The sequence below is a fragment of the Rhea pennata genome, chromosome 2 (assembly GCF_028389875.1).
Source record: "Rhea pennata isolate bPtePen1 chromosome 2, bPtePen1.pri, whole genome shotgun sequence".
NCBI lineage: Eukaryota > Metazoa > Chordata > Aves > Rheiformes > Rheidae > Rhea > Rhea pennata.
The window spans coordinates 116304308-116325425 of record NC_084664.1 but is presented as its reverse complement, the minus strand read 5'-3'; the positions used below and the strand labels follow the sequence as shown (position 1 = coordinate 116325425).

Below are 21118 nucleotides of genomic sequence, written 5' to 3'. Positions count from 1 at the left end.
GTATGCACACATAGACAGGAGGATGTGCAAACACGGAAGAGTTTCAGGGCAGTGATCTGCAGTGCAACGTTTCCTCTGGGAGAAGGCAGGGTGGTAAGGCTAAGAGGCAGCTCCAGCATGCAGATCACACAACGTACAGTCAGGCTAAAAATGTACCGGAAGGCTTCTCAATTAGTGCTAATTTAATTAATAAAATCTGAAGCGGCACAAATGATGATATTTAGCAGTGGGGAAGAATAATCACAAACACATTTGCATTTCTTATGAATACCAAAATACCGCCACTATAATTTCGTACCTCCAAAAACTCCTGTTATTAGAAGCAAATGAAAACACAGCCCACGTTTGCACAAACCAGTCGTGAAGCAGCTGAGATGCCAACTGGAGTGCTCTTCTAGAAAATGGTATAAAATGTTTGGCACTTTATATTATCTAGATTCACTCAGCTTCAACTATTTGTTTTGCTGATCCTCACTATAGCACAGAGTGCTTCTATGGGGGGCTTAAGATATGCTGGCAAACTGGCCACAAACAGTCATGTTGGCAACTCCAGTTTGGTAGTAAAGCTGTCTTTGTGTCTAGGAAGAATACTTTTTACCTACCAGCAGCAGGGCTGTGAGAATTTGCCACGGGACTCCTTTTCTCCATCTCCCTCTGACGGATAAACTGTCCCCAGGGCGGGGGAGTTGGGATGCGAGCCAAGGGCTGACCCAAGTGGGTGGGTTTTGCTGTAATTTTGTGGCTGTCACTGCCAGTCACAGAGTGTGAAGAAGGCACTTGGGGACTGTGTCCGCCAGGGCAGCTTAATGGTGAGGCATGCAGATTGCAAGGATTGGTTTACAAATACCGTATGTGTTGCAGCCCTGCTGTTTGGCAGCGTTGTCCTGAGCTTCGGACTAAAGCTTGCCATAGAAGGTCTTGGCCCAGGGTTGTTTCTTTTCATTTTAGCTTCAATAGACAGTCTGACAAGTTAGTTATTAAATTAATCGGCCATTTTCCAGGTGCGAACGTGTGGTGAGAGGGTGGAGCTGGGGTGAATATTCCAGACGTGAACCAGAATGAGCCTGGGAGGAGGAAGGGAAGGGAATTGCCAGATTGCTGGTGTCCAAGCCTTGGAGAGAAGAGGAAGCAAGGACAGGGACTCTACCATGCTGGAAGCATGATTTTTTAAGCGTTATCCTTGTTGGAAATATGTAAAAGCTTAGAAATTTAGGTGGTTGCAAAAAAGAAAACAAAACAAAACAAAACAAAAAAAAACAACAGGTTCAGGTAGCTGAATATCTATGTGGGTATTTGTGTTTCCGTGTATTCCCTGCCTCGTGCAGAGTGCAGTGCTACGGTGGAACATGCCTGTGGATGGAATAATAAAATTCTAGCACATAGGTTGCCATGATTGCCTGCACCTTTCCTATTTTAGAACCACTGGTCGCGATTAATGTCGTGCACACTCGCAGCCGCTGCATTGCCTTTGCGTGCGTGGTCCGCGAGGTCAGGTGTAGCTTTCTACGTGCCTTTCTGCTGCATGATTCTTGTTCCTTCTCAAATGGACATACTAATACTTACTGTCCAGCAGCACAGAGGGACAGCACTGAAATCTAAAGCTTAATGCAAAATGCAAGTCAGAGATGGTAATTATGGGCCATAGTAGCTTAGGCTGCCTGACAGATCAAAACTATTACGCCAAAATTTGTCTTTATTTATGGTACTGGCTCTCTGCTCTGGTTCACAGCAGTATGTTTGTATATTTTTCCATGATAGAAACTTTGACCTCTATGGTAGAGTCTGATCTCTGCAGGCATCAGTGCCTAGCCCACCTGTAGTATGTGCTGAGTGCTCGGATGGCCCATATAAGTGTTTCAGTGTATGGATCATATTGCAGGACTGGGATTTATGAGCTGGAATTCTTTTTTTGTGGGGTGCCTCCCACCACATTTCCTGGAAAGATAAGGTGGACATCTGAATTTACATTCCTGATGACTGTATGTTATTAAGGGAATTTTAAAATTAGATTTTATAAAAGCAAGATGAAATTATGCAGGAAATAAAGAATCTGCACATTTCACCATTTCAGAATGGCATTCCCTTGTGTAGCTTGGAATCTAGAAGAGAAAAACCCTGCCAACTCTCCTAATTGACAAAATAGATTAGAAATCAGTGATAAACACAATGCTTTTGGCCTGGTAGAATTGCAAAAATTAGAAAATGAAGTTTTCCGTTTTTGCTTCTTAGGCATTTTAAGCAAAGCAGGTAGAGGGCACTAGGTGCTAACATTCAGGATATCTGCTCTATTGTACTGATGCTGGACAAATCACTTTTGCTGGTCTTCAGCAGTGATTCTAGATAACTGATTTAAAATGGAAATAGACTGGGAGCACTCACCGACCATTAACACAACTGAGCAGTAGGAGCTATAGTATCTTAAACTGCTTACAAGTGTCCCTCCCTTTAGGACATAAGAATCAGCATGAAAACACTACAGACATAGGTTTAGGGGTTTTCCATGCATGAGAAGTTTAAAGCTGACAGCTAATTTTTCCCCAAGATAACTAAATATTTAGTGTTTTGTGTGGATTTTATTTTTACTTTTTAAAAATAAATGTAGTGATAGGCATTTTTTTGCCAAGAAAATGAATCTCAAAAAGGGAGAAATCTATAGGAGTACTCTATGAACAAAGCTTAATTAAAATATAATTATGTTTAGTCAATGCAGTGTAATTAAAAACAGTGTTTAAGAGTTTATTATAATGACCATTCAGTTATTTGTTTTCTTTAAATGAATGGCCATTTTATGAACAAAAACCCAACACAGTGCATTTCTCAACAAGGCTCATTTGTTTTTTCCTAGAGACTTTGTCCAGTTCCAGGGGAGCCAAAACAGAAACCCAGCATATTGGCAGGTGGTACAGAATTCCTGAAATAGAGCCTGAACACTTACCATTCCTAGTCTGTAGCCTGGAACTGATCCTCTGATGGTCTGGCTTTTGCACGTGGTTTAGGATACTGCAATTCAATCCCCTCTTCTCAGTGTGCTCCCCAGTAACTCTGAGAAGTCACTCAAGTCCTTGTGTTCACTATCCTAAACATTGCACACACTACCTAGTATTTTTAAAATTCAGAAAGGCTTTTTTTTTTTCTCTCTCTCCCTTTCCTTGGAAACTGGTCTAGACACAACTCAGACTCTTGTGGTCCAAATCATACGTATCAGCTTGACTGGAGAAGTCGACAGAGTCCTGTCTGAGTTTACATGGGGAGCTAGGGCATCTCCTTACAGATCAGGCAAATATCATTTTATGTCCCTTCAGCAAAGGAGAGGTTTAAGCCCAGGTCTTCCACACATGCTCTAACCCTAAACTGCAGGATTGAAAAAAGAGCATTGCTCAGAGACCACCCCCCAGCTTGGTCCACGAGAGCACAACAAGCCAAGGATGAACGTTTAGTTTGTGACATCTGGAAGTGCTCAGGTATAAACAGGTGGTTTCACTGCTCAGCACTGTCTGAGTTTAGGGGGTTCTTGGCATGACTGGAAGGAAACTTCTATATCTGCAGCGAGTCTTATTGGTAGAAGCACTACCAATAAGTGAGCACTTCGCCTGTCCAGCCGTCCAAAGCTGAGAATAGTCGTTACCTGACTTACGGCCGCTGTTCAGAGCGATGTGAGATAAGGAGCACAACTTCACTTTTCTCTTGCCTATCTGTCACAGGTTCGCATGTCATTAAGCTGTGACGGACATAACCTACTGAGGATGTTCAGACTCTGAAGAATTTTACACTGGGGCCTCTTTTTAGTGTCTCGTGTGAGTACACATACAAGCAGCGGTACTGAATCAGACCAAAGCTCCGCCTTGCTCACTATCCTAGCAGCGAAGCGAAACATCTTCCTGTTGCTTTCCCAAACTCCAACAGTTTGTGATTCAGGGACTTCCTGCTCCAGAGGTAGTTTCTATTTGCTTATTAATCCCCAAAGGATTTCCCTTCTCTCAGCTTCTTCAGTTGTCCCCCGAATCCATTTAAAGTTTTCATAGCCGTAACGTGCCCCGCCAGCGTTTCCTTTCCCAGACGCATGGAGAGCGACTTCCTCGTGTCTGTTTTGAACCTGCCATCTGCCTCCTTCATTTGATGCCCCCTGGCCTTGCATTAGAAGAGGCAGTGAACAGTCAATGCTGATTCACCCTTTCCATGTCACTTATGATTTTACAGATCTCTATCATATCTCCTCTGGATTGTTGCTTTTCCAGGTTTCTTTGCTGATGCTCATGTGCAAGTTATCCTATGCTAAATCCACCCATCTTACCTTCTTCTGTCCTTTTCCAGTTCCCTCACATCCTGCTTCATGTGCATGGAAGGATCAGAGTTGCATATAGCAGGAGTTGTTCATGTCATATTCAAGATGCATATGGGCATATATACAGTAATATAATTATGTCTTCTTTTTTTTTTTTTTTTTTTTTTTTTTGTAGTATTCAATTTTCTCTCTCCAACTGTTGTGGGCATCGAACTGATACTTACATAGCACTATTACCTCCCCAAGATCTCATTCCTGAATTGTAATGGTACGTTCAAAATCCACCATTTTTGAGTTCAAATTAAAATTTCTTTTGCCTATTTTGCATCAGTTTGTATAAATTGAATTTAAGGTGTCATTTTATTACCTACCAAGCCTTGTAAAGCTTTGTAGCCTCTCTCATTCCTACTCTGAGTAACTTAATATCATTTGCAAATGTTGTCATCTCCCTGTTCAATCCCTTTCTCAGTGATCTTAAAAATGTGTTGAACAGCATGGGTTCTTTCTCACTGCCTGCAGGACTCCACTGGTAACTTTCCTGCACTGTGAAAAGAGACTATTAGTTCCTGTGTTCCATTTCCTATCTCTTAACCATTTTCTTTTTTTAAATCCAGGCAAAAATGTTCCTTCTAATTCTGTGCCTGCTAAGTTTCCTTAAGAAATCTTTGGTGAGAGAGCTTATCAAATACCTTTTAGAAATCCAAGTAGACTGGGTATCTGAATTTTTTGGTTTGCTTGTTAGTTTGTTTTTTAGAAGGAGCCCAGTGTAATGCATGCCCCAAAGGAAAACAGCAAGCAGGCTGAGAGCTTGCTTTGCTATCAGTGCTCACCTGAACCATTCAGTCATTCGTGACAAGGGTCCGTGTTCTGGTACCGGCGGTTTGGTAGCAGCTGAACACATTGTAGGCTCTCAGGATGTGGATATACAAGGAGTCTTTGCTGGTCCCCTTGGGAGCTTCCCCAGACGGGGGCTTCTCCTAGCCTCTGTGGTCTGCCCCACCACGTAGGCTGGCAGGGCGTCGCACGGCTGGTCAGAGCTGGTATGGGTGCAACTCAGCCTATCGAGCAAGACGAGAATTTTGGGCTGAATCGGGTTTGTGATAGTGGCTTGTCCCCATGGTGCAGATGCGCCTGTGCTGGCACAAGGAAGGAGTAAGAGCACATCACTATGGCTGGGGCAAGGGCAGCACCGTCCCTTTCTGCCGGGCACTGAGTAGCTTAAGCCAATGTGAAACCAAGCCCTAATGTGATCAATGTGGCTACTTCCTATTTTTCCTGTGATCACGTTACTTACTTTGGTGCTGTGTGGCAGCAATCAGAGGGGCTTACATTTTTGTTTGTGTCCCCACCACCCGCCCCCCCTGGGAGCTAGTTATCTGTAATTAAGAGTGAGAAAAAGTATTGTTGTAAGTAAATACGTTACTGAGACATTTGTATGAATAGAAGAAATCTGAAACTCTGAGTTGTTTGCAGCTTTATTATTTCAGAGTATCTTGCTGTGCATCTAACTATCCATTAAAAAAAAAATACTGTCCACTGTTTTACTCTCCACCACCAACATTGAGATGCAAAATTATTTTTTCTGAAGATTTACTTCTCATTTATTTGTAATACTTGGACCTAGCTGTTATATTCTAAACAATCCAAAGCTGACAAATCACTTTATAGCAAGAAGTCAATATGTTCTTGGTGCTCAAAATTTCTGGGGGGTGAGGGAAGAAGGAAGGCAGGAAGAATGCTCAATTATCACATTTTCTTTTTTAGATTTCTGAAAAGGTAGGGAATTCAGTCCCATCAAATCATTTTTTCTTTCCTCATTTATTATTTAAGTAATAGTAATAAGTGTGGCTTTGATCCAAAATACTTTTTGATTTGAAGAGAATGTTCTCCCCATTTCTTTTGTGTTTCTGTTTATGTTCTTTAATTAGGTTTTTAGTTACAGAATTATACCTAGTTATAAATAAATATTAACAATGAATTAAATGGGAATATGCCTTTTTCCCTTTAACTGTAGGAATATGTAAAGACCGTGCCCCTGCAATTAGCAGTACGCCAATAACATGTTAAGTTCTGTTGATAATCACATGCAATATTGACTATGTTTCCCTGTCAGAAGAAAAGAGAAATGTCTTCTCCCAAGTGCTCAATTCAATAGAAATTAGTAACTTACACATGAATAATGGCATCAAATTATGAATATGTCACTTAGTACTTGCTGAAGCTAACTTGGTCAGTAATTCACATACTGATTCATGTCAGGCACGCTTGATTGTTTTTTAATGGCAAGAAGAACACAGCTCACTGGGGAAGAAGCAGCAAGGCGTGATTTTGCAGTCGAAAAGAAAATATTTTAATTTAGTCACTTCGTGCTAAGGACTCTTTTAGAATCCTTTTTCACCCTTGTAGAAGATGCATTGATTTTGTCCTCTATTTAGGATATCATCTTCGCTGCAAGTATTAATGTACACCCAGGATGCAAACCAGGACTGGGTGAACATGTGTTTTAAATAAAGCTGTCCATCATGAACGCAGGTGTGATTTCAGTTGTAATATTCTCTCTCTCCATCTCAGATCTGGTGTGTTTACATCCTGTGGTGGCAAATGGGAAGATTACTAAGGTTGTTTTCTGAAGGCAGAGATGTAAATGGTAGTTGTGTGCTGTGCAGCCTCATTCTTCTCATAGGTCTCCATAAATCTGCACCTGCACATTTTATGGATGCAAATTGTACCTAAGCACCAGCTTTTGGGTATGTACCTATGGTCCTTTGAAAACAGCAGTATTGCATTTTGTGGGCAGAAAGGGCTTGTGTGTGAAAAACCTGCAGGTGTGGTTTTAAAGCCCATTTGACAGTTTACCCTCTATGCGTGGAAAAAAGTGTGCAGAAGCTAGGAACATCTATTTACACTCTTCCCGCATGATCGAATTGATACAGTGCATCATTTATGGTTTTGCCATTGGGGCACTTTGTAGTTTCTGGGTACATGATACTGCCTTACCGCTGTTACTTTCAGTCTCTGTTTAATTAAAAGGAGACATTTAACCATGTTTGCAGTGACATGTGTGAGTTGAGTTCTCATAATGTTTTCTCCAGCTGAACTTGCGGTGTCACCCCTGCTGCTTTCCACGTCTGAGCGCTGCCAAAGCAGCAATGATGGTGCTCGGAGGGAGGCACAACTGGGATTTCTAAAGTAAGCAAAAGACTGCTGCCAAAGCAGAGTATGGCGCTGTTTTACGGCATGGAGCATCAGGGTGTTTCACCTGCAGGAGAGAAGGTGGTAACGATCAGCTGCAGCATGTGCAATGAGCATTTAGCTGTTGCTTTGCCAGCAAAATTTTGTGGTAGTGGTTAGTGCGCAGACCAAAAGCTCAGGCTGCAGGTTTTATCTTTAAGGATGTTCCACCTTAACAAGAATTTTTTTTGCAGAAAAGCTTAAATGTGCTTTCTTGTAGCTGTGGCAGACTGGCTTTCAGAGTGATTTTGAGATTTTTGGGGAGGTGGTCTCATAAGTTTCTGATGAAATAACTACTGTCAATTCTTTTTTATATAAATTTACTTTTAATTCTAGATATAAACTTCATATCCTTTTCTTCCCCCCTAGTGAGTTACCTTTTCAATATGGAGAATACAGTCTAAATTTTCTCATGTTCTTCGGTGTTCCAAAAATGTTATTATATATACATCTATATTATATATGCATCTATTGAATTTTCTTCTTGTTGAGAATAGATTCTATATTCTTACAGGTTCTTCTTTAAGGGCTCCCTAAAACATGACTCATCCACTATCTTTTGAAAAATCCAATAATAAAGAAAGGTTAATATGCAGAAATACAGGCACAGATGTTTAATATGTGTATAAACCTCCATCTTAGCTGGAGAGTCAGATTTCTTTAACTATAGGAACTGAGCTTCCATAATCTTTTCATAGGATGGAGGATAGTGGGAGGAAGAGGTTTAACAGTGCTGTAGTGATCAAAATTTAACTCCTATTGCAAAAGGCAAATAGGTAGACTTATTTGGTAAAATTTCTCTCAGTAATGTAGTCACCAATGACAAATATTAAAATTGTGTATACTCTAGTAATTTGTATTCGGGTGTTGGAAATTGTCTAGTTATTAAATTAAACAATGTTTTCAAACTATTCAGATCTATTTGAGAACCAAATCTGTAGCAGTGATTGGGCTTCCCACCCTTCTCCTTCTTCCTCACTTTATTTTGGCTGGTGCAAGGCAAAATAGCACAAACTTGAACCTTTGTGCATCTTGGATTCATATTATGTTCTTATCCATGGATGACCTTTTACAAATGACTTTGAATAACTGCAGCTGAATTCAAGCACAAGAGTTGGTAGCAAAAGGTCATACTCTAGTTATACAAAACGTAGATAAATTTGTACTCCCTGCAGCAACTGATTGCTGTAGGTTTTTGTTTTGTATCTGACCAATCTTAATTCAAAACCATGCATTAGGAAAGGTTATGTTCTGCTTTAAGTCTCGCTGCCTTTTTGCATTTCTCCTAGTTATCTTTCACTATAAAATCACCCTGGTTTTTTTTGTTGGGTTTTTTTTTTTTAGTTTTACAGTTGTTAATTTTCAATTTCAAAGGACTGCTTGCTGCCACCTTTCCTTTTCCCCTTATTCTTTACCTACAGGATTGTCTTGCATATAATCTTCCTCCTAAGTGTGAGCAACATTTTTCAGTGTGCAAGAGTCAGATTCTTATTGGAGAATATTTTACTTCCAAATGGAACACTTTCAGTGTGTTATTTGAGTCAGTGTTCTAGGAGCAAGCTTTAAAGTAGCACATTTAGACCTTAAACAAAAAAAGTGGCAGATTCAGACAAGTACTGTTTGTTAATATAGCCATAACTCAGAGAGAGCAGTAAATTGAGAGAGTGTTTGCTTTCATCACCACTGGTTACTTCCTGGCCTTATGTTGTATAGAAAATTCATCTCTCTCATTTCTGAAATACAGAAACTATAGACTAAGGCTTCCCATGGAGACTCTGCTGTGGTAGTCTATTTTGTAATTAATGCCAAGAAGCTGCATTTTCCATCTATGTGTGGACTTGCTGCATGCACATCTTGCATCTCTCTGCGTCTGATTCAGACCAGAGGAGCTTTGCTGCTGTTTATGGTGCAGCTGTCCTTGCAGATGAGTCAAAGGAAAGGCTCTGTAGGCATAACCCCATAGAAGCTTGTGTGGTGCTTGCCTGTGGCTCTGATGTCTTTGTCTTCATCAACCATTTCCAGGCTGTTCAAATTAAGTTTATGTGGAGATGGTGTGTTTCAGAGCCAGATTTCAGACTATCCTTACAAAAAGTGACAGACTGACAGCTGACCCTCTCTAGGGTACACCAGAATGAAGATCATGGCTCTGTGTGGCTTTGCCTCAACAGAGTTAATGCGACTGCAAATTTCAACTGCAGTCACGTTCCTCCTCTGGGTGGGGGCAGCCATATGTTCTTAATGCGGACAGAAACCAAGCAGGAACCAAAACCAAAGCCAAACTGCTGCAAAGTTTTAGCCCTAATGTCAGTGCAGTGCAGAGTCTGAGCTGCCTTAAAGCAGTAGCAGTGTATATGTCCTTGGCTTTATTTCTGTGTGGGATCTGTGAGTATGTAAGTGCACGTGCCCTAGTTAATCTCCATAGTCTTTTCCTGTAGAGGAGCTCTTACCTTACTCTTTTTGTACTAAAAGCCAGATAGTTTTCCTTCAATGGAAGAAATCTGGGTTAATCATCCTTCATTTAACACGAAGAGAAAGCCTTGATATAGGAAGCTACCATGGACGTGTTGGACAGGTGGAAGTAACTTCTTTTGAGTCAAAGCCCAGAAATCTATTTTGTGGAAGATAGCCACAAAAGCAGTTGAGCTTAACATGGGAGTGTAGTCAGGAAAGCATTTTAACAGATTATTTGACCTTTCCTCTAAACAATCATAGTATAAAGCAGCATTGATGTAGCTGGCAACATGAAAATGGAGACTGCTGGTCCATGGGTTTTCAAATGGAAAAGCAGTGGCCCTTGCAGTTAGCAGCATGAGAGCTGAGGCAGTGCTTACCATAGGATTGGGAATGTATTGTGGTGAAGTTTGAAGAAATGTAGTCATATACTGAGCCAAAATTAACTAATCTTTGCCTGCCTAATTGCAGATGACTAGGAATCTATGATTTGTTGCTTAAGAGAGCAGGGATCCAAAAAAGGCATGAAGTAGTTAGATTCAACAGAAAACATTTGCAAGCAGTTGAATACTAAGTTCTAAACCAAAATTGAAACAAACTGTTTTTGTTGCTAGATACAGGATGAATGCCAATAGGCATTGAAAATACACATGATGTTCAGCTGGAAACCATCCAAAGCACCATATCAATATTGTACTAATGTTAAAATGAAATATGCTGCCTGGCATGCTTCCATTATCTCAAATCTTCCATCCTTAAAGGAACACAGTGACAAACCTTTGCCTTCCCTTTCAAAAGATAATAAAATGCAACTTTCTAGAAGTTCTAGAAACTAGTTCTAGTTTCTAGAACTTCCTGCTAATTCAGGTAGCGGGCATACTGGCAGTGCTGGTCGAAAGAAAATGCTGAATCATTTGGAAATACTTGTCAATGTTGATGAGGGAGAGGGCAGGTAAAACTCCAAATTATAAACTAATTTATATTCTAACATTTCCTTGTCTTAAGTGTGATTATATACACAATGTTAGTCAATGGAGAATTTGGCTGAGGCATAGCTTTTTAAAACAGAATTGCACCCTCTTGACCTTTTTATGCCCAAAAGAATTGATGAATGAGGGCCTTCAATCCTATTAAAACTAATGTTTTTTTGTTAGACCAAGAGCATTCCCCTCGCCCCCCCCCTTTTTATTTTTTTATTACTGCTTTAGATGGAAGCTGAATGGTGTATGTTAATCAGCACAAGATGTTTGGCTACTAGAGCTTTCCTAAGTGTTTGGTTTCCCAGGGTCCTTTGAACCACCCAGGGAACAGTTCTGCATCCTTATTAGAGATTGACAATTAAAGGTCTGTTTTCATATCAAAAGTAATCATGAAAAATTAGCTGAGGAGACCTTGGAATGCTGTGAGAATTTCAGTGTTTTGAGATGGCCAACTTTCCTTCATTTGGTTCAATCAGTATCAACTTGGGTTTCTTTTTATGTTTCCTACTGTCAGGGCAACTTACGAGTTGGCGTTGTGACAACTGAGGAGGATTATGCAATACCATGAAGATGTGATTAATGCATTGTGGGCCACTGTAATCGTATTCAGTCGCATAATTAGTGCAAAGGTGCAAAGTTAGTTAAAGTAGGTTTTGAAGGTAGTACTATAAATAAGCAGTTTCAGTTTTCTGGATTCCGTGTTAGAAAAAGGACGTAAATGCTGCGCATATCTGAAGGAGTTGTGTTGCATCGTGTTCGTGGAGATTCTGTGATTAATTTACAGGAAATATTTGGTTCTGTCTTTAAATATTTTAGAGTCTTTACGTTCCAAATTACAGGCTACTTAACTAGGAAGGGGTGACACAAATTTTTTATGAGTCTGAAAAATAAACCTTACTGCTTTGTCCTCTGGCCCTGCGGCCACTGGGAAGAGCTGCAGAAGTTGGTCATGAATGGATGCTTTGGTTTCTTTCCACTCTTGAGAAACTACTCTGATAGATTAGGAAATCAGTAATGAAAATAGGATGGATCACAACCACATAGGTCTCTTGTGTTTAGATTAATAAAAATAAAGTCAAAAGCTCTTAGTGTGTCTGTCCACAAACTGGAAACACAAAATTGAACTGATATTAGAATATCAGATTTCTTCCCCAAAGCTGATTTCCTTGTATTGCCATTCCCACTTGTAGGAAAGTGATCATGGCTGTTGCAGAGGAAAACTGAGCTTTTTCATGTGCTGAGGGTCTCCCTTGCCTTCTGGGATTTTCCCCATTTTTCTCTTTCTGGTTGGAAATCCTCAGACACTGGGAACAGGGACACAAACACGGAATTCCTGTTCTTCCCCTGCCTTCTCTTCATGCTAAAAATATTGGTAGGATTATTTGAAGACTTAAAGAACCAAACCTTTTATTCCACCTCATTCTCTTTATTGATGTTGATGATAATGTTTTAAGGTATAAATTGAGACTTGATTTTTGGACAAAAAGAAACCCCTTGTTCCTAGGACTTGCAGCAGTCACGTCACATAAATTGGCAGACCAGTACGTTTAAAAGGATTTTACACCCTAATTAAATGCAGTAGTACTTTTTCACCTTTTGAAATGAAACTTTTTTTTTTTCTTTCTTTTGCTATATACTGAAGGATTTTGACAGCATGTTTGTTCCCTAATGTATCCAACTACTTGGACATAAGAAACAGCATCAAGTTGTTATTTGTTCTGTTTGTACTTGTATTTCCAATCTGAATCTTTTGTACCTGGTGATCTGAATTATATTTGAGCTGGAAGTAGTTTAACATTCAAAAGAATTACAGCAGATTAATCTGTAAACCTGCACAAATATCACATTCCTTTGTATGGAGGTAAGCAGGACATAGTGTGCTTAATTATGTGGTGTTCTCTGTGTAGGTTGTACTTGTAAGGCTGAGGAGTCCACGTTGCAGTTCCTCGTGACAGCATCAGTTGTGACATGCTCTTGTGTCTTGCATTGGTCAGGTACATTATAAAGCATGCATTATTCTCTCACTAAGGTAATTTTCTGTATTATAAGAAGTAAGCAAAGAATTGAAAACCCTGGAAACAGGATGTTGATGCCCTGGAAACAGGAATTAGTGTACTAATTAGTGAATGAAAATACAGAGAAATCCTTAAAAGAATGTTTGTTGTAAATGTTTTTTTTCTTAAGTGATATAGCTTGAGGTCAACCCGATGAGGCCATTTATTTCAACTATCCAAAACCAAACCAAGGTATTACTTTACATTTTTTGTGGATGGAGAGACATTACTTTAGAGTTACTTAACATGCAAATCACTAGAGATAAATTTGGGGTTACAAACAATGGGCTTGTTTCTCCAGCTCAGGATTCCAAAGTTGCATCAGTTTAGCCTCAGTTAGAGTGTCAGGAGAGTAGAGTCTCAACCAACAAGAATCTTTGTGCTGGTAAATACATGGATTTTGACTAAATGTATCATTGGTACATGGTTGTCTATGATTAAGGCCTTCTGATTTGATTTTATTCTCAAGTCTTGTCAGATGGCACTATTGAGCTGACTTTGCCGTATGACAGGTAGAAAAAACAATTTTTAATATAGTAATTAAAATATAGGAGGAGAACAATCCGTTCACATGCAAACTGATTTGTGAAAGATGTGCTTTTGGACTACATGGGCTACCTGCTGTGCAACTTCCATATGAATTTCCAGATGGCAGTAAATCTCCCAATTAGTTTGATGTTCATGCATTCATTCATCTTGCATGAGCTGCCACCACAGTGGCTCTGGAGAAACTGGTATAAAAGTTGAACTTAGTGTGTGTAGGTCTACAAGTAATGAAACTTCTGGTACGTTTCAAGAATGATGTGAATATCTTGAGACTAATCCAGGTGTTGCTTGTGGGACTGTCTAGCATATTGTGAATATTTTGGTCAAATTGCCTCATATTCTTTGAGTCTGGAGCTGTCTCTCTAGTGGAACTCCTCCAGTGCTTCTACTGAATGCTAGCAGGCTGGCTTAGAAATGACAAGGCACATAAACAGAAACATTCTTCTCAAAAATGAGTGTGTCATATATAAATTACAGATTAGTGACTATTTGCTGTATGAGTAAACAGGGGATTAAAAAAAGGAGGGGGGCAGGAGAAGAAGTTGCAGTTAGTGTCAGTAGCAAAGCCGCCTTCATCCATGGTTGTTGTCAGCCAAAAGTTGAAACTCCTCTCAGTTCTGTGTGTTTGCTGTGGAGTGCCAAATCCTTTAAGGATCCATGTTAAGATACAGCATTCTTAGTCCTTTTAAAATCCGCCTCCCCCTTTTTTTTTCTTTTTTGCTTAAGGTGAGTTCTGAAGGGACATTTTTATTTCGTAGTTGCTAGTTTCAAAGGATTATCTCTTTCAAACTTGATAATGATCTATTGTCAATGAGGAAGAGAGAAATAAGAGACTTTTATTGATGCTAAGGAAGAAGAAAGTATTGTTTTGTGTGTTCATGGGGGTTTTGCACTTTTTTGTAGTTTTTCTCCTTAAAACAAAAGTACGGTACACACCAGTATTTTGCAGGCTTCATGATAAAAGGTGCCAATGTATATCCACCTTAATTCACTGTATCTCTTATTACGGACCTCAGCCTCTTCTGAGTGAACTGCTGACTTTACCAGATTCATTGAGTTGTTCTGATGAGGACAAGGGTCATGCAGTGAATAGATGGAGAATAAGTAGTCAGTTTGCTGGTGCCCTTGAATTTGATCTCCTTTCTATCTTTAACTGGCTGGTCAATCTCTGTCCTGTTTAACCCATGTCATCATTACTAGTTTATCCTACACTTAGGCAACTGCTTTTTCATTGGTACTGTTGTACTTAAATCAACAAAAAAAAAGAACTAAGAATGATGCCGTAAATTCTTCACATTTTCCTTAACAGTGTCAGCAATGGTCAGAAAGGTCTTTCCCAGTCTTTTTGTTCATTTTTATATTTGTCTGAGGTAGAAACCACAGGTTTGATTGATATTGCAGTTTGCATCTTGAGGCATGACTGTAAATACAATGGCATGTAAGGCTACTCTTGCAGAGCTCGCTTCTCCCTCTGGGCTGACTTTAGAAACTCATTGATGTCACTTCCTTCCTCAGTCAACAAGTGAATTTTCACTAATTCTCAAGACCAGCTGTCCATGCTGTCAACAGAAAGTTATTAAAATTCCTTTAAAGTGAATCAAAATAGCCTAAAAACAAATGTACTAGGAAACAGGAAAGCATCAGTATTCAAAGTCCACAAACCTTTGAGCAAAATAGTGTTGATCTAACCAGAGATTTCAAACACTCTGCTTTCCTAGCAACTTGTATATCATTAGAGAATGCTAAAAACACATATTCCTTTAATCTTCTATTACCAACAATCTATTTGGTTAAAAAATTAGTTATAAGAATAAATTCCATTACTCCCAAATATGATCTTAGTGAACAAGGGAATACTTTCAGGGAAATCTCCCCTCAATGATATTTCTTTATTTTTTTCTTGGAGACAGAAAAGCATTATTTTTATATTTAGCAAACAAAAACACAACACAAGCATGGAGGAAATAATTATCATAAGAGACCATCTTATAAGATAGCCTGCAGTGATTACCTTTATCTAAATCATCTATAATGCTTTCCTTAAGAAGCGTATTCTTGGGAACCAGTAGAGAAGATGATTTTTAAAAACTGTATCTTATGCCATACACAGCAGTACAATGAAATTCTGTTGAAATGGAGCAACATTTTCAGTCCTGAAAGAGGCGGCCACCAGTGCTATGCAGAAATAGGCTCCTCTGCCAGTTAATAGTGACATTGACAGGTTGTAAACAGCATCCTATCGTTATTACCCCAAAACACTCTGATGGATACATGTAGACCTATCTGGATAGGTAAGTGTGAAATTCCTGACTTTCCCCAATATGTGCTGATGGTCTCCGATAGCAAAGGGAGAGTAATTGAAACCAGCTGCTCTTCCGCCAGCTACCGCATGGTAGCAGTTAATGAGGCCAGAGCGCTGTCCTTTTGGATCGGAAAGGAAAGAATAGGTTTGAGACGTCATTGCTCATAGGGTCGCGGGTGGTTGTAGGAAAAGCAGTGTTCTGCCGAGGCTTTGGTCGTGTCTTCAACAGTGCTGAGCACCGCTGCAGAAGGCAGCCAGGATGAGTGAGCAAGGCCATAATTCAACTCGCCACTTCGTGCGGGATTGTCAGGGGAGGATTTCTTCTTTTAGCCAGCTGGTGGCTGACTTCAGTCGTCACGCACACACAAACTTGTATCGCCAGTTAACTGCAGAGGCCACTCTTCTCCTCAGATGGTCAGATCAGGAGCTGGATGCTGCCAACGTCTCAGTCACATATTCCTTGCAAAGTTACTTGAGGGGCTTCATTGTGCATGTTTGAAATTTGTTTTCTTAACTTTGAATGTTGTAATGCCTTGTGGGGTACCAGGCTAGTAAGCCTGGCTTCCTAGCTCAGCCGTCTTTTTATGACATCTTGAAGAAGACGAGTTGCTTTCACTTTCACCGCTTTAAGTGGATTTCCATTTTGAAGGTTTTTCCAAGTCATTTACACTTGGTAAACTCTACTGTTTAACTAGAACCTGTTTGATTTCTTTTTTTTGACTTCACCATTTTTGTAGCATGTGTGTATGTTTGTATTCATTAAAATATGTACAAACTAATTATTTTCATTCTCTTTCAGTGTCTGGAGAAAAATTGCAACAACAGATAATTAATCAGGTATTTTGACATTTTCATACTTTTTGTTACTTAATTTTTCTAATAGAAGAATTGTAACAAGTACAAAGAAGAGAACTTCATAGGACTAACTAAAATTAACTGTATGGATATGTAAAATATGATGTATCAGACCATGGTCTGGCTCTGCAGATGTGTTGAATTCACAAGAGTAACCATCTTTTTGATTTAAATATGAGATTTGCCACTTAGGCAGTTTAGTACATCTCCTTATTGATGTGTTGAAGGTGAGGATACAGATAATCAACAATTTGTCCACTGTCTCAAATTTTGTAACACAGACCTGTGAGGATTTTTTTGTTTTGTTTTGTTTTAATTAATGGTTTAGTTTTTTTGTTTGCTAGCGTTGCTCTAAAAAGCCAGGAAGCTATTGGTATGAAATATGTGCACACCACAGGTAGATTATGCCTTTCAATGTTGTTCAGGTTTCATTTCTACCATGAATTTTCATTGAGGCTTCACTAAACTGTGGCATTGCTTGTGGAGGTATTTTCTATTCTGTCTTTATTACTGTATCAATTAGAGGAAATTATTTGAAAAACAACTCTTTAATATTCTTATTTAGCATTTCTATGTCAGGAAAATAATACAAGGAACTATGTTGAAATAAAGCTTCCTTTAACCAGAAAGAGAGGAGGAAAGCCATAGTGTGCTTTTTTGAAATGTATGCTAGTCCTGAATGAAAAAACCTAACTTGTACAGAAGGCACATTCACATTTCTCATTCACAGCTTGTTGTCCTCTTACTGAAGTTGTTATCCAAATGGCATGAAAACAGATATTTTTAGCATTTGTGAGATTTATTTTGAAAAGACATTTACAAACATTTTAAGGACTGCTTTTTATACCAGCAGCAGTCTTCAGAGTAGCTATTGATGCGCACAAAACGTTGGGTTTTTTTCAGCTTTTGTGTTCATTCACATCCCTGAACCATTAGAAGGGGTGGTGCTAACGGGCTACAGAAGGGCTTTGTTGTCTCATGCTCTTCACTGCCTTCTGAAGAAGGAAGGAGGTGACTAGAAACTGTAATGGCCATTTTCAATATAGGTGTGACTAAGAAAGGAAGCAACTTGAAAGATGCGGCTAGTAGGAGCAGACGAATTTATAGCAGCCCACTGGTGTGAATACCTGGTAGTTTTACATGTCACCACCAGTATAACAGCCCTTATCCTACCTTTGGTGGGCTTTCTTCCAAGTCCTAAATTTAGGTATTGAGCATCATAATGTCCATTTACCTAACTTTTATCAGTGATCTGATTATCTAAACAAGGGCTAACTATCCCAATGATTACCCACCTAAGAGGTTTGTACACAGCCTCATTTGGGTCGAAAAACATTTCGCCTGCTGTGGCAGAGCACTGTGCTGATGTTGCTATATCATTTATGTGCTCTGAGCTGGCACCACTCCTGACCAAATAAACCCTTTGGGTCTGGAGGCTTACAGGAAGCCTGGTCCTGAGATAACTAGTAATAGCCATAGCTTTCTTTTGTCAGAATTGTTATAATCTTCCCATTATCCTGAATAATGGATGACTGAACATATTTAGCCCATAATACGTCATTACATCAGGCAAAGAAAAATCTTCATTTTTTTCATAAGCAAATGTAGAACTGTTCAGAAACTTCATGGAAATTGCATGCTTTTGCTGAGAATTTGTATCCTAAAACAAGAGTAATTAACTTGTATAAATTGTATTTGAAAATTAACTTGAAATGTTTTATGAAAACACTTTTGGGAGTGCTTATTGGCCAGAAGGGGGGGCAGTTGTATTTAAAACACAACTTGAGGCTACTTTGGCAGAGCTGGGGATGTCTAATTGGAGACCTAACTCCGCACGTTTTCTGTGTCAAAATCAGTTCAGTGGACGATACTGACTTTCTCTGGGGAAGAGCATGTTGTGATAAATAGTACATTTGTCACAATTGCAAAGGATGGATTAGATGCCATACTTTGTGCGTCTGGCCTTGGTCCTTCCCTGCATGCTACTGCCTTGCCTTCCTGGAATTGTTCATGAGCTCTGTCTGTAGTTAGCTAAGAAACATCTAATTTTACAGTAGAATTGAGATGCCTTACTGTGGTGGTGGGTGTACCCAGACAAAACTGTAAAAAGTTGGTTTGGGGGCAAATGGTAAGACAGTAATTTTAAATGGATGCTAATTAAGCTGTTGATACTCTACTCCACAGCTAACCTTCTTTGAACTTCCAAGAAATAGAAGAATATTTTAAATTAGAACACAATCTTATTTTCAAGCCTGTAATCTAGGGCATCATTGCACAGGTACTATGTGTTTGATCTGAAATAATACTACTTCAAACAAATGTAAATGGCGTGGATTCTTCCATGGAAGGACTCTGTTTATTTTCAATACTGAAGTAGAAATTTTTATATTCAGTATCAAAATCCTTACTTGGCTTAAACTTCTGTAGTTCCACTTAAATCAGTGCATCACCACTGAGTTAAACTGTCTGCCAGATAGTTTAGTGGGAGGGAAGTTGTTCTTCAGAAGATAAATGGTATTACAATTTGACAGGAGTCAAGCAGGAGTGTAAAGGGGCATATATCAAGGAATGTCTTATTGAGAGGTGACTGAAAAAAAGGGGAAGGGACTAGGAAGCAATAAAGCTGCTGTCTTAGTGGTCTCCTGCTAGGTTAAACCCTCACCAACTGTGGGGATTTGTGACACCTTACATCCTGAAGACCCCTGTTGTTTTCTGTTTGCTTCTTAGTTCTTTCTAAAATTTTAGCAAAGTTTGGTGAAATATGGCATCGATATATCGCCAAGGTAATCTGCTTCCAAAAAATGCCTTGAGTGTGGTTATCACCTTCACTGGTTCTTGTTCCATTGAACTCAAAGCATTTGCTGGTTTTTCTTGGGCACCTTTTTGTCATTTAGATATGTAAGAATGTATGTATGTTTAACTGCAGCCTCTTCCACAGCTTGAGTAGAGTCATCCAATCTGTCCTCTTCGCAGTGAAATTGCAGGCCAGGTTAGCAGGCTGGCTGTTGGGAGTCCTCCACAATATCTTTATTGTTGTTTTGTCCCTGAGGAGCTCTTTCCTCAAGGCAAAGCTCTCTTGCAGTGGCATAGCCATTTCTAAGAGTCTTTGAACATCTCTGTCAGGGAGCATTTCCATTTCTGTGCGTGGGGATGAGCAATGATCATGGATGATTTGTTCATCCTTCAGTATCCACATGGTATAACAAACCTACCTCAGTATGAGTAAAAACTTTGCAGTTCGGTCCAGACACCTTGCCTTCTCTTGCACTCTGCTGTGCTCTACTTCAGTACTCTGTCCCTTCCATCTTTTCATGTGGCCTAGCTAGCAGAAGCTCCATATGTGCTCGTTTCCAAGTGCTGCTTCGTTGTGCTTTCGTAGTGAGGTGGGCGTGTTCCTTGCTTCCATTATCCCAGTCGTGTGTTCACTTTCCTCAGTGTTACTTTATTCCTCAAAGTAGGAGTTTGGTAATTCCCTAAAGAGTGAGTGCATTTAGTCCACTAAACAGACTAAACTGTTATTTCATTTTCCTGTGTTTCATATAATCATAGAATAGTTAAGTTTGGGAGAGACCTCTGGAGATTGTCTGGCCCAACCCACCTGCTCAAAGCAAGATCAGCTAGAGCAGATTGCTCAGGACAGTGTCCAGCCAGGTTGTGAATATTTCCACGAACTGAGATTCCACAGCCTCTCTGGGCAATCTATTCCAGTGCTCAATCACCTTCATGGTAAAAAAGTTTTCTGTTATGTTCAGCTAGAATTTCATGTGTTTCAGTTTGTGCCCATTGTCTCTCATCTTGTTACTGGGCACCACTGACCATGTCTATTTTAGCCCATTCCATTAGATATGTATAAACAGTGCCAAACATGTTCCAAAATCTGCTCTCCTGATGTCCAAGGTTGTAATCCTTTTTCTCTTGGTCCCTTCTTGTAGGATCCTGAACTCCATCTCATGGTCACTGCAGTCAAGGCTACCTACAGCCTTCACATCCCTGCCCAATTCTTCCTTGTTTGCGAGTATGAGGTCCAGCAGAACATGTACCCTTGTCGGCTCCTTGATCACCTGTGCCACAAAGTTGTCATCAGTGGAGTTCAGAAACCTCCCTGCTGTGCTGCCCTTCCAGCAGATACCAGGGTAGTTCAAATCCCCCGTGAGGACTGAGGCCTGCAAGTTTGAGGCTCCTTTTGATTGTATGAAGGTGACCTCATCTATTTCCTGACCAGGTCTGTGGCAGATACCCATCACAATGTTGCCCAGGTTTGTCTGCCCACTAATCCTGACCCATGAGCTCTCAGCTGGCTCACTGTGCATCCCTAGGCAGAGCTCCAGGCATCCCTGCTGCTCTTTTGCCTAAGAAAGCTTCGCTTTCTTGCTATCCCAGCCTGTCTTCATAAAGAGTCTGTATCCATCCATGGCAG

The 21118-nt window shown here is 39.9% G+C and overlaps 1 protein-coding gene across 1 annotated transcript in view; it reads left to right on the top strand.

Annotated features, from left to right (window-relative positions):
* CHST9 (carbohydrate sulfotransferase 9) overlaps positions 1-21118 on the top strand; it is an 80392-nt gene that overhangs the window by 46760 nt on the left and 12514 nt on the right. The window contains exon 2 of the mRNA XM_062568150.1: positions 16646-16683. Within this exon, the coding sequence (XP_062424134.1) occupies positions 16646-16683 (38 nt within the window). The remainder of the gene's footprint in view (positions 1-16645; positions 16684-21118) is intronic.